General features: G+C 48.7%; 1 protein-coding gene across 3 annotated transcripts in view; it reads left to right on the forward strand.

Annotated features, from left to right (window-relative positions):
• Positions 1-13,119, forward strand: part of SS18L2 (SS18 like 2) — an 87,938-nt gene that overhangs the window by 49,435 nt on the left and 25,384 nt on the right. For all 3 annotated transcript variants that reach the window (XM_086945150.1, XM_086945149.1, XM_086945148.1), the window contains exon 4: positions 1,800-1,913. In XM_086945150.1, the coding sequence (XP_086801276.1) occupies positions 1,800-1,893 (94 nt within the window). In that variant the 3' untranslated portion in view covers positions 1,894-1,913. The remainder of the gene's footprint in view (positions 1-1,799; positions 1,914-13,119) is intronic.

Genomic DNA, 13,119 nt, shown 5'->3' on the forward strand with positions numbered 1-13,119 from the left:
AGCTCTAGAAGTCAGAATTTATGTTCATAGATACTCAGTAGATTGTTCCTGTTTTTATGCCCCATTCTTATTCCAATCTGTATCATCGGAAAGGCTGAGTAGGCGTTGGCATATACTGAGAATTGATGACAAACCTAAAATGATAGTTTATATGTATGTGTGACGAAATATATTAAAAGGTTGTGTTCCCATCATGGTTTATTGAATATCAGTGTAGCAGTGGATAGGCAATAACTCGTTTCACAGATTGCAGTATTATCCATTGCAGTCAGATGCTGGGCCGAAATAATCCTCCATTGTTTCTCAGAAAGCATATTTTGAGCTTCTAAAACAAAAGGCGTCCCTTTCTTTTGGCGAAAAAACTCAGCAAAACAATCATAATTACATTATTTTCCAGAATACACAGATTTATCATATTTTTAATACTCTGTGCCCACTGTGGCTGACTGCTCTGTCTGCTATAAATACAGGAAATGGGATGCATAGTCCTTAGTGTATATTTGAGTGTAGTGTGCTTCAATGTCTACAGAGTTCGTACAAAGAAGTCCCTTCTACATTTCAAAGGAAGAGGAAGGCTTTCGGAAGCAGCATGGCCTGCTCCTATGTAATTCAGCAGTTGAATTACTAGCTTGGCATGCTACAGGGGCTGTCCTCCATGATAACACAGAAGAACCAGCATCGGCAAAGCCATTAGGTCTGATATTGGGTGCCAGCTTTCTGCCTTTGTCAAATATTTTTTGCCATTTTTTTATATATATAAGATACTTTATTGTTGGGCGAACTGCTTCTGGGCTGTTTAATAAAATAAAAACATTGGCTAAAATTTAAAAAAAAACATCTAAAAAAGCATGCATTGTAGCACTGACTGGAACTGCTTTGTGTGCAGAGGTGCTTTTTGGGAAAGAGCAGAATGCTGTCACTCAAAGTAAAGTTAGCCAATGGCTGAAGTTGGCTGACCATTGCCCCATGCTGTGTGCTCCATTGGTGGGACTAAAAATGTGAATGGCACAACAGACCAGTGGATGAAGAGGGCAGCATATGACATAAAAAGTTAATAAAATTAGAAGGTCCTGTCTCACATACACCTAAAAACTGCTATAGCCAATTGTTTTGTGTGCTGCTATAGAGATCTAATGAAATAAATAAATAAATGGAGCACTGCCTTGAATTAAACGGCCTGCCTTCCTCACCAGTGCTTTAAAATGAAAAATAAAATGCACTACTTCAGTACACAGTAGAGCTGCGTCACTAAATGTTGGAGGACTCCCATGTTTTCCAGTGCATCCTTTTTCCACCTACATTATCTTTGTGAAAATTTGCTTTTTCCCTTATTAGACTTAAGAAGGTACCAAATGATAATTTACAAGTAAGGTCCATATTAAAAAAGATTAATAAGAATATTTAATTGGGTAGACTGCCCTACATGTCTGCCTTAGAGGCCTTCTCTACAGATAGAATGCAGCGGGAATCTTTCAGTAATGTACATTATAAAACACTTTAGGGGTAAGAGGTGAACTCGGGTGTTAGGGCACCCGCTCTTAAAATGGTGAGGGTAAAACATTCGGAAATGATTAAGGGGCATTTAATTTAAAACTATTTGGTGTATGTACCATCCTATCATTTTCTACCCTCTTAGTGCCATCATAGACCAGTAAGATTGTTAAAATCCCTGGTAACATTGCATGAAAAGTAAAACATTTTTGCATATCGTTCACATATTTCTTTGCTCTAAGTGTAATGGAAACAACACAAAATACTTTAGTTTGGATTGTTACATAATTTTGCTTCTATTTTTGTAGGTACCAGCAGATTCTGCACAGAAACCTTGTTTATTTGGCTACTATAGCAGATACTAGTCCGGGTACGCTACCAAAAAGTGTCTCCGGCGATTAATACAGAAAATACTTGGCACAGTAAGTTTTTATTCTCTGTCCATTCCGTTAGCCATTTCTGACTCTATACGTGTGGTTAGGGAAAGTATGTATTACACTGGGAAATTGTTTAACCCCATAGTAAATGAAATGGGAGTCGGGCAACTGCCTAACTTACAAGCTATAATTACAGCTCCCACTTTTCCGTTTTTACTCATTTTTGCAGATATATAATCGCAGAAAACGATGTGTTTCCTGACTGTATTTATTTTTAAAAGAGGAAAAAAATCCTAATATTGTGCGTCTTGTGAGTGAGTCTCAATGGTTTTTGTTGTGAATTCCAGGACAACAGCTGAGCAGATAATCCGCATAGGGATTTTAAAAAACAGGTTAAGAGTTCCTTAAATACATACATTTGTTAAAAATATATTTGTATTTTTTTACTACTATTTACCTGTGGGTTTATGGTTTTGCTATATTTGGCTCTTGAATTGGCTTAAAATGAAACTGGCATCAAAGTATGAGTCCATGTTTATCAGTTAAATCAATGTAGAAATAGACAACTTTTGACTCCATTTATTATGAAACCACAAAACAAATAAGGATAAATACCAATAGGATGGCCAAACATAAATATGGGTGAATACAGGTGGAAATGGTAAAATAAATAACATAAAACCTGGAGCCCTAGCTATAATTGAATTATGTGTCCCAGTGCCTGGCAGTTGTTAAAGCCTTTCTTTACAGGGATCGCACCCCTGACTGGAGACCAGGATCACCCTAAATTGTTTCAAGGACAACCCTGTGTGTCTGTCAGAGTTCTTGAAACCAGGGGACGGCCCCAGTGGGGGGCCCTAAGTGATCCCAAGGGGGGCGTCGGGCTTTGATGAAGAGAACCATCATGCTTTGTTTTAAGTGATAACAAATGACCTTTAGTAAGCTACTTTTTTTTTTTTGTTTCAGAACCGTATTTATTGAGAGTTCAGGCAAGCATCAATACAGTACTCCACAGTCAGGAGGATACTGTCAGTAATATGCAGGCAGTAGCATAACCAAGAACCCACAGTTTAAGAACATATCCCACCCCTTCCCCCGCCCCACCAACCCCCTAAACAAACCCCAACACCCTTCCCCAACGACCCACCCCTTATCCCACCCTAACCCAGTGCACGTGTTCACAAGATAACAACATCATATGGAAGGCCATGTAGGTGTCGGTCAATAACCTAAAGTCCAGGGTCCACATCCGGAGGCAGCACATCCTCAAAGTCAATTGGTGGGTCCAGGGTCAGCCCTCTGTAGTCCGCCCACCGCTTCCAGATCTTATAGTGTTTCCGGGGGCACCCCCTGGCCTCAAACACAGGCCGTTCCAGCCCCATGAGAAAATCTAATCCCGCCTTCCAGGCACTGAGTGGGGGGGCACGGTCACTTTTCCAAGCCTTTGCCAGATCCCGCTTAGCTACTACCAGCCCCAGTAACAAAAGATGTCGTTTATAAATGTTGCCCCCAACGTTTTCAAGGACATGGAGGAGGCCCAGCCGAGGTGTACGTGGAAGGTCCCACCCCAGTACCTCCGACAGGCAGTTCCGGACCCCACTCCAAAATCGGGTCAGGCCCCCACAAGACCATACTGTGTGCAGGAGTGTCCCCCGTTCAGCCCCACACCTCAGACACTCCGGGGCGGCAATAAGGCCCACCCTTCACAATCGTTCCCTAGTGTAGTACGCCCTGTGAAGGTATTTAAACTGAATAAATCTAAGGCGGACTGCTATGGCAGCTCCACGGGGGATTCAAGGGCCTCACGCCAGTCATCCTCATCCAAGGGGCCAACATCAATCTCCCAGGAGGCCTTCAGTGTCTGCAGGGAAGGGGAGCAATGCGTAACCAGGGAGCGGTATATTTGAGAAACCTTCTTGTCGCCCAAGTCACCCATAAAAAGTTTGGCTTCAATGGGGCTGAAGTCTGGAAGTAGTTCCATACCCACCAGGCTCGGGCCGAGGGCATGGCGAAACTGGAGGTACCTGAAGAATTGGGTCTTGGGCATATGGAATTCAGTGCTAAGGTCCTGGAAGGATTTAAGAGTAGTCCCGGTGAGGACATGGCCGAGGGAGGAAATTCCGATCACGTCCCAGCCTGCAAAGCCTGACAAGGAAGCCAGCGCCGGAAGCAGACCATTATTCCACAGCGGGGTCTCGGCGGTCAGCCTGCCCCACCAACCCATGCGGCGCAATGCCTGCCTCCAAATCGCGAAGACCACCTGGGTGACCCGCGGCAGCCTCTTCCTCCGCCTGGCCGAGTATAGTATGGTGTGGAGCGTGGCATCCCCCATCAGAGAGTGCTCTAGTGCATAAGCCGGGTCACTATGATCACCATACCACCACTCATTGAGCACCAGGAGGTGGGCGGCTTGGTAATAGGACAAAAGGTCAGTGGTAGCCAGGCCGCCACAGTATGTGGACAGAAAGCACGTCCGCAGTGCCACCCTGGAGGCACCCCCAGCCCACAAAAACCGGTAGAGAAGCCGCGGCAGGGCCACCATCTTAAAAATGGCGGATCTACCATAGATATTGAGGGGCATGCGTGACCAAGTCTTAATATCCATTTGAACCTTGTCCCACACCGGCTGCACGTTTCGGTCCCACGCCACCGTAGCCGAGGCCGACAAGAAGACGCCTAGATATTTCAGGCCTCCGGCCGCCACCTGTAGGGCTGCGGCCCACGGGCATGTCACCGGTTCATCCCCCAGCACCCACAGAGTCGATTTGCGTGGGTTGAGAAAGAGCCCCGACGCCTCGCCAAACTCCCGCATCATATCCAGTATACGAGGGCCCGTGCTGTGGAGGTCGGTCATGAAGAAAAGGACATCGTCCGCATACAAAGCAATACGATCTGAGAGCTCCGCCCCCCACACAAAGCCCCGATATAGCGCGTCCAAGCGCACTCGTACAGCCAGCGGCTCCATGGCCAACGCAAAAAGATAAGGGGAAAGGGGACATCCCTGACGAGTGCCCCTGGCAATGGGGAACTTCTCGGAGACCGCCCCAGAAACGCGCACCAAGGCAGTTATGTCTGTATCGAGCAATTTCACATAGGAGATGAACACCGGCCCCAAGTTGGGAAGCGGCAGGAGAGCAAAAAGATAGGTCCAGCTGACCGAATCAAACGCCCTATCGATGTCTGCAAGCAATAGCGCTGCCCGATCTCCGGTCGCCCCCACCGCGTCTATCGCGGCCTGTGCACGGCGAATGTTGTGTCTCGTCGCCCCGTGCGGCATAAAGCCGGCCTGGTCCGGGTGGACGAGATCAGTAATATGCGGGAGCAAGCGGTTCGCCAGCGCCTTGGCCAGAAGCTTGGCTTCGAAGTTAATCAGGGAGATTGGGCGATAGGACTCGTGGCTGTCGGGAGGCCTACCCGGTTTTTGAAAGACCACAATTTCGGCCTGACGCCAGTCCGAGGGCAGACTACCACGCTCCCGCGCCAGTTCCAACGCCCGCCTATAGTGCGGCCCAAGCTGCAAGTGAAATTTCTTATAGAATTCACTGGGGAACCCACTCGGCCCCGGCGCCTTACCTACGTTAAGTTGACCCAGTGCATCCCCCAGCTCCTCCTCCGTCAGGGGGAGATCCAAGGCCGCCCGGACTTCGTCGGAGACCGCGCGCGGAGGGACCCCCACAAGGAACTCCTCAATCGCCTCGGGTGAAAGGCTCTCTCGGGAGGCGTACTGGCGCGCATAATAGCGCGCAAAGCTCCCTGCAAGGACCGCAGGGTCCGTCACTACCGCTCCCGCTGCGTCTGTAAGCCCAGGCAAAGTAATCAGTTGCAATGTTTGTTGACAGAGCCTATGGAGCATGGTACATGACTTGTCTCCCCATTGGTACACCCTGCTCCGTGTAGCCAGCCACGCCTGGCGAGCCTCATCTATTAATACTGAAGCGTAGGATTGCTGCGCCTGTAGAAGCAGTCGCAGCGCCCTGTCATCCCCCCCTTCCCGGTAGCGCGTCTCCAGCATCCCCACCTGTTCCGCCGCCGTCACTATGCTCTCCTGCCGAGTTCGTCGGGCAGAAGCACACCAGGCAATGTCGACACTTCTCAGGGCGGGCTTCATGGCCTCCCACACCGTCACCGCGTCTACCCCTTCTGTGAGGCTGTCCTGCCAGTAATGTGCGATTGCGCTGCGCAGATGCTGAGTGTAGGCCGGTCGCTGTAAATGCCACGAAGACATCCGCCACCTGAACGGTTGGCGCGCCTTGCAGAGGTCTATCTGTACTGCCACTGGAGAGTGGTCGGACAGCCCGCGAGGCGGGATCGCAGCCCCCTTCACCCTGTCAAGGAAGGCCCCCGGTACGAACACACAATCCAAACGTGAGAGGGAACCATGCACTGCTGAGACATACGTGAATTCCCGCACCCCGGCATGTAGATGCCTCCACGCGTCCACCCATCCCAGGCCCTCAATTAGTGCACTCAGCCGCGTTGGCGGGGCCGCAGCCGCAATCCCCTGCCCCCTCTGCCTGTCTAGACTCACATCCACAACATCATTCCAGTCGCCTCCAATCACTGCCAGGGAGTGGGGAATCTCAGTCCACAAGTCAAACAGTCTCTCAGCCAGGGACCACTGCAGCGGGGGAGGGGCATAGACACTGCCAAACACCACCGGTTCTGCTCCAATCCTCCCCTGTACAAACACATACCGACCCTGGGGATCAAGCCAGTGACGCTCATGTGTATATGACAGCCGCCTGTGAACGAGAATGGCCACCCCCCTCGAGCCCCTGGTAAACCCGGCTTGAAACACCTGATGGAAGCCAAACCGCTGCAGACTCAAAGCCTTAGTACCCAACATGTGCGTTTCCTGAAGGAGCATCACATCAGCCAGATCCCTCTTGCCCCAGCGCAGCACAGCCCCACGCTTGATCTTGTCTAACAACCCCCGGACGTTCCAGCTCAAAATTCGCATAGAGGCACCAGCTTGTACAGATTGCTGGATATCAACCATTATCTCGGTGAGCAAGTCTCTGCAACCTCCACGACCCGACCCAGGTCCCCGACACCACACCAGTATATATCACAAGAAGCACGTGCACCCCGGTCAGAACAACCCCAACCCCCTTCACCCCCCTCAACCAGCCCCAACACCCAAACAGCCCAGCACCCCAACCCCACCCCCCACCCCTATACCTCAGAAAACATTGAAGTACCTGTCGCGGCATGGGGAGCTTCAGGCCCAGAACGGAGCGCCTAAAGCCAACCATACCAATGGATCCCAACTATTCCCCCCACTAACTGGACACGCCCCCAAGACCACCCCCAACCCCACGAGGAGTAGGTAGCCCCAAAACAGTGCCCCGAACCCCAATTCCACAAGCATTCAATCCACTTAGTAAGGCACAGCAGATATAACCCGGCCCCCCGGGGAACCCCAGAGTCTGTTAAAACTTAAAGCCATACTGCACCAGCCAGCGTCCGCACCACCATCAAGGTCCAGTCTGCCACAGAGTACATCAATGGACCAAAGGCAATCGGCAAATGTAAGCGTTATGAAATAGTCAAGAGTCCTTGCCAGATTGGTCCGTGTCGGGCTGCGTGTCCCCCAAGAGGGGGTCTCGGGACAAGGACCTCAGATGACGTTTCCCTTTGCCGGGTGGTGCTGGGATGAGCCGCGCGAGAGTCCAGAGCTCAGCCCTGGCTGGGCATTCGGTCGGATCCTGACCGTCTCATCCGTCCACTGGAAGACAGCCTCCGGGGAGTCGAAGAAGTGAGTCCTGGAATTGAAGATCACCCGAAGACGGGCCGGATAGAGCAGAGAGTATTGAATTTTCAGGCCACGCAATTTGGCCTTCGCCGCCAGAAAGGAGTGCCGCTGCTGCTGGACCAGCTTGGTGTAATCCGGGAAGATCATGATTCTGTGATTGTCAAATAACAACGCCTCTTTGATCCTTGCTTCCCGGAGTATGACATCCCTGTCATGAAAGTTCAGGATTTTGGCGATAACCGGCCGAGGCCGTTCCCCCGCCGGTGGCTTCTGCATCAGGGCTCTATGTGCGCGCTCCACAACGAAGCAGCGCGACAAGGTGTCTGGGGGAAGCCAGCTCTCCAGCCACCGCGTCAGAAAGGCGTCCATAGGGCCCTTCTCGCAATCCTCCGGAAAGCCAACAAAGCGCAGGTTATTCCGTCTCGCTCGCCCTTCTGCATCCTCTACGCGAAGCGCCAGGCCCTTCTGGATCCTCTCCATGTCCGCCACTTTCTTTTTAAGGGTGCCAACGTCTCCCTCCACCTCTGCGACCCTGGTCTCGGTCTCCGTGATGCGGGCGACTGCGTTGCGGAGATCCTGGCGCAGCAGCATCACATCAGCCCCGACCGCGCCAATTTTTGTGTCCAACATGTCCCTGGACTGTGTGATGGCTGCCATCAGTGCCGCGTTGTCCGGTCCGGTGTTCTGGCCCCCCCCGGCCGCTCCCGAGCCTCCTCCAGGTCCGGTAAACTTATCAATGGGCCCCTGCTTAGTGGCACCCGTGCCACCTCCGCCTCTGGTCATGGTTCCGGCAGTAGCGGCGGGTCGGTGCACGTCCGTAACAGGCTTCCCAACACTGTATTCCAAAATCCACTACCACATGGGGAAAACCGGGGTATCTGAGTCTTGCCGGGCACTGCGCCACACCCACTCGTCACCACCACGCCAAAGTTCAGCAAGCAGGTGCACCTGATGGTTCACCAGACCCCAGCAGCAAACGAAGCAGTAAGGTCAGCACCCTACCGTCTCGGGGCCCCACCAATCCACGCCGGTCACCACCGCAATCCACGGTCCGCCAAGCACCCCACCTCCGTAGATGAGCAGGCACAGCAGGGTCCGCTGTCACGGCGGCCAGAGAACGCCGCTTCTCTGAGCCTCACCAGCCACCGACCACGGGCCCGGAACCAGGGGGGGGCAAAAGAGGCGTCGATGTGTCGCAGTCCACTCCTCCGGGCCGGCGGGGACCGGGGGCCCAGTCAATCCACCAGACCGGCACCCCTCGGGGCCTCACCACAGGGCCCACCTCTATCGACAGAACGGGCGTGGCGCTCTCTTCCTCGCGCCGGCCACCCAAGGCCCGCACCGCCACCACACTGTCCCTGATGGTCACAGGGGGACCCGGCTGCTTCAAGTTTCACGAGGTCCTCCCGCAGGGCCGCCTCACCGCAGCCCCCAGCTATGCCGGCAGGTCCGCAAGCTGCAGGGGGCTCCTCCGCTCCTCTTTTCCTCACCCGGCCGGCACTCCGGCTCCCAGACCACTGCTCAACGAGGGACGCCGCCGGCCGTTGGAGCCAGGCGGGGCGCCTCCAAACTCGAGGCCCCTGCTTCAGCCAGGCGAGGTAGGCCGCCGTATGTCCTCCGCGGCTCCCCGGGGCACCAGCCCCAGCCACCACCACTGCAGGGGCACCCAGGGATCACCCCAGTGCCTCGATAACACCAGGCAGCCCGGGGGTCAGGCAGACAGGGAGGCTCCTCGGGCCACGCTCGGGCCCACCGGCTCGGGGACGCCAAACTCGAGGCCCCGGCGCCGGCGCCCGGGTCTAGGCCGCTCTCCGCTCTGGCCGGTTCCGATACCCCGGGTGTCCCGGGAGCGCCGCTTTTGGGATCGGATGGCTCCCAGCACCATCCGCCACCGTCACCTCACGTGTGGCACAGAAGTCAGGGTCCGAGGGCCAGGATAAAGGTAAGGATAATCACCGGGCTAGCGGGAGCTCTAGAGAGCCACGTCCGCCATTAGCGCCCGCTAAGCCACGCCTAGTAAGCTACTTTTTAATGGGTCATCACTAACCTCTTTTGTCATTTATATCCTGACTGGGAGCATGTTTAAAAGGGGTAATATAATTTAACTGCAATGTTTAAACATATTTAAACTTTGCCAATTTAACAAAATAATTGTGAAAAAGTGAGTCGGGCTGATTTTCTTTTAATACGGGGGACAGCGTTAAGAGGTTTAAAGACCACTGGTCTATGTAATGTCAATTACTATAGAGGAGAGGAGGTCCCCACCCCAAGGTGACAGGGCACTATTAGTAGTCACAATATTTACAATTTCATAAAATTCATATTCGGCAGGTAATATACCATTTAAAAACAATATATGCAGTATATAAAAAAAAAAAAAAATATTTGGAATATCTAAAGTGTCCGATATATCAACCGGGAACCCTTTATGCACAGTTCAGAAAAAAGCTGTTGCATTAGCTGATCAGCTTACTACTAATAGAAAGGAATTATGATTTGATACAAAGTAGAAAACGTTTTTTATTAAAATAACATTTTTATACAAAGAAAATATTCCTTGTTGTTGGATCTCAATATTGGTGGTATACAATTCTGGAGGGTGGGTTTCCCTGTAACCTCACGTTGAATCTATTTACAGGTTAAAAGTAACTGTGGTGAGTCTGTGTTTGTGTATGTGTGTGTTTGTCATAGATTTCCAAGGGTAATTCTTGTTTCCTCTACTATGTAATGTCAAGACAACACTTGTACAGATACATCATTGGTAAATGATCACCTCCCCACAGATGCTCTGCAGGATTATTCGGAGATCAGCTTACATCTAATCAAATGCAACAATATAAGCAAACATGCATTTTCTAATATACAGCATGTGAAGTGCCATTCCACAATACAAACATATCAAATGCCAACGAGTCTTTAGATTTACTACCATGTTCTTTTATTTATTTATTTATTTTACTTTTTTATTTTGTCAACTGGAAGTTAACTCAGAAACAGAAAGCAAAATACATAATGTACAGAAAGAGAAAAGAAACCAATATATCCATTACATTGCATCATTCCGAATTAATACACCTTGAGTAAAAAAAAATTAATTCCGTCAAAAATAAAGACCCCCAAATTGTCATAAACTTTGCCATTGAGCAAAGACCTCTAGTTTTGGTCAATGCCTGTTCCATATCATATATTTGTCTTACGAAAGCCCACCATTCCATAACGGATGGTGGTTTTGGTGATATCCAATTTCTGGCTATGATCTTGCTGAAACCAATAGTATAGAATATAAGCTATTGTTCTTGAGATGTTCCGAACTATATCCCATCATAATCTCCAAAGGTGAAAGCGGGACCACTATCTCCAGTTTCTCAGAGAGAACCGTCCCAACTTCCAGCCAAAAAGTATCTAATACTGGACATGTAACAAACATATGTAAAACGTCAGCCGCTATTAGTTTGCATCTAGGGCATTTTGTACGATCACTAGTCATAGTATTATCGACTGACCACGTAGCGATCCTCTCCGGGGTATAATATAAAAGACACAACGTGTGGTACTGCCGCAATCGCAAGTTAGTAGAGTGAACTGCCTTATCTATTGTTCTAAAGGCTTGCGATATAGTATTGAGTGTTACTGTCTCTCCTAACAGCCTGCTCCATTAATCCAATAGTCTCCCCCCGTCATCGATTCTAGAGCGATTTAGCCATTTATACACTCTGCTAATTAGTTTCTTAGGTTCTACTGCATATATAAAGTCCCATATCTCAGTATCTACTATATTTTCCAATTTTACGTCCTTTAAAAAATAATTGCGAATCTGATAGTATATAGTATTTAAACCGCATATTATCAGGCAGGTTATATTTAATCTGCAGTCTCTCAAATAAAATAAAGCCACTTTGAGATCTCCCAAGCTTTTAACCCACTTACTGCCCGTTCCGTCCTGAAATATACCTGGCAAGCTTGGATTATGCCACTGTGGGTATTTTCAATGGTAAAAAGAAATATTTTTACCAAGAATAATTGCACGCCATATATTTACATTGTCTCGTATTGTCTCAAACTTAACCCTTTTAAAATAATTTGGGTCATTGATTCTATATAGAAACATCCTAATCTCCGTAGATAATGTAAATTCATGAAGTCCGGAAATTCTAATCCCCCTTGCCTATAGGGTAGTTTTAGCAAATCTAACGCTCGTTGCGCTTTCTTCTATTCCAATATGAAACTACAAAAAATTCCCTCCAATCGTTTAAAAAATAAGTTCGGAACCCGCAATGGAATGGAGTGGAAAAGATAAAGGAACTTGGGTAAAACCTTCATTTTTATAATATTAATTCTACCTATAATACCTATAGGCAGTTTATGCAATTTTTTTTAAAGACTTGGCCGTTTTATTCAGTAGCTCTTCATAATTTAAAGAAAAAATTCAAAAAATTTGTGCTGCTATTTTAACCCCCAGATATGTGACCACCGAACAGACCCCTTGTAAAGGAATCGTGCTTTTATAGTTAAGAAGAACCTGGGTCTTATTTACATTTAGCTTATAGCCTGAAATTAAGCCAAACTTATTAGTTGCCTCTGTTATTGCTTGAAGAGCTTCTGCTGGCTCTATTGAAAAAACAGCTACGTCATCTGTGTATGCTATAGTTTTAAGCGAATTATTTCCAGCGCTAAAATCCCGTATTTGCTGATTATTTTGGAGGGCTTGAATAAACGGCTCTATGTAAAGAGCAAATGGTAAGGGTGAGAGAGGGCACCCCTGACGAGTGCCACAAAGTATTGGGAAAACTGAGGAGTGCAGCCCTAAATATGTTAATTTAGCACACGGCTTATCATATAGGGCTTGTATCAGTTTTTTAAATTGGCCCTTGACCTCAAAAGCAGACAGCCTAGCCCATAAGAAGTTCCACTCCACTCGATCAAACGCCTTCTCTGCATCTAATAAAATCATACCGAGTGGGGTGGATCTAACATCTGCCACATCAAAAGCAGTTATTGCCATACTGACATGGGCTGTTGTGTCCCTACCTTGAATAAACCCATGCTGATGACGGGAAACTAAATTAGGCATTATAGGGAATAGCCGATTAGCCAATATTTTCGCATATATTTTTACATCAGCATTTAGAAGTGAAATTGGCCAATATGAGCTACATTACTCCGATGGCTTATATTTTCTCAGGAAAAAAAATATTTGAGTCTTATTCCATGAATCAGGAATTGTGCCATTATTACCAATGAAATCTATTACCTCATTAAGCGGTGCCAGCAGAACATCTTTAAAGATTTTATTTCTAGGAGTATCGCATCTTCCCCTGCTGCCTTACCCGCGGGTAGTTCACTAATTGCCCTATCCAGTTCTTCACCTGAAATTATTTCATCAAGTAAGTCAGATACCTCCTCCCCCATATCTTTCAAATAACTGTGCTGAATATAGCTAAGGATATCCTCTTGTTTAGGATAAGATAATGGAGTGTACAGTCTTTGATAGTACAA

Source organism: Lissotriton vulgaris, chromosome 12 (genome assembly GCF_964263255.1).
Source record: "Lissotriton vulgaris chromosome 12, aLisVul1.2, whole genome shotgun sequence".
NCBI classification, from domain to species: Eukaryota; Metazoa; Chordata; class Amphibia; order Caudata; family Salamandridae; genus Lissotriton; species Lissotriton vulgaris.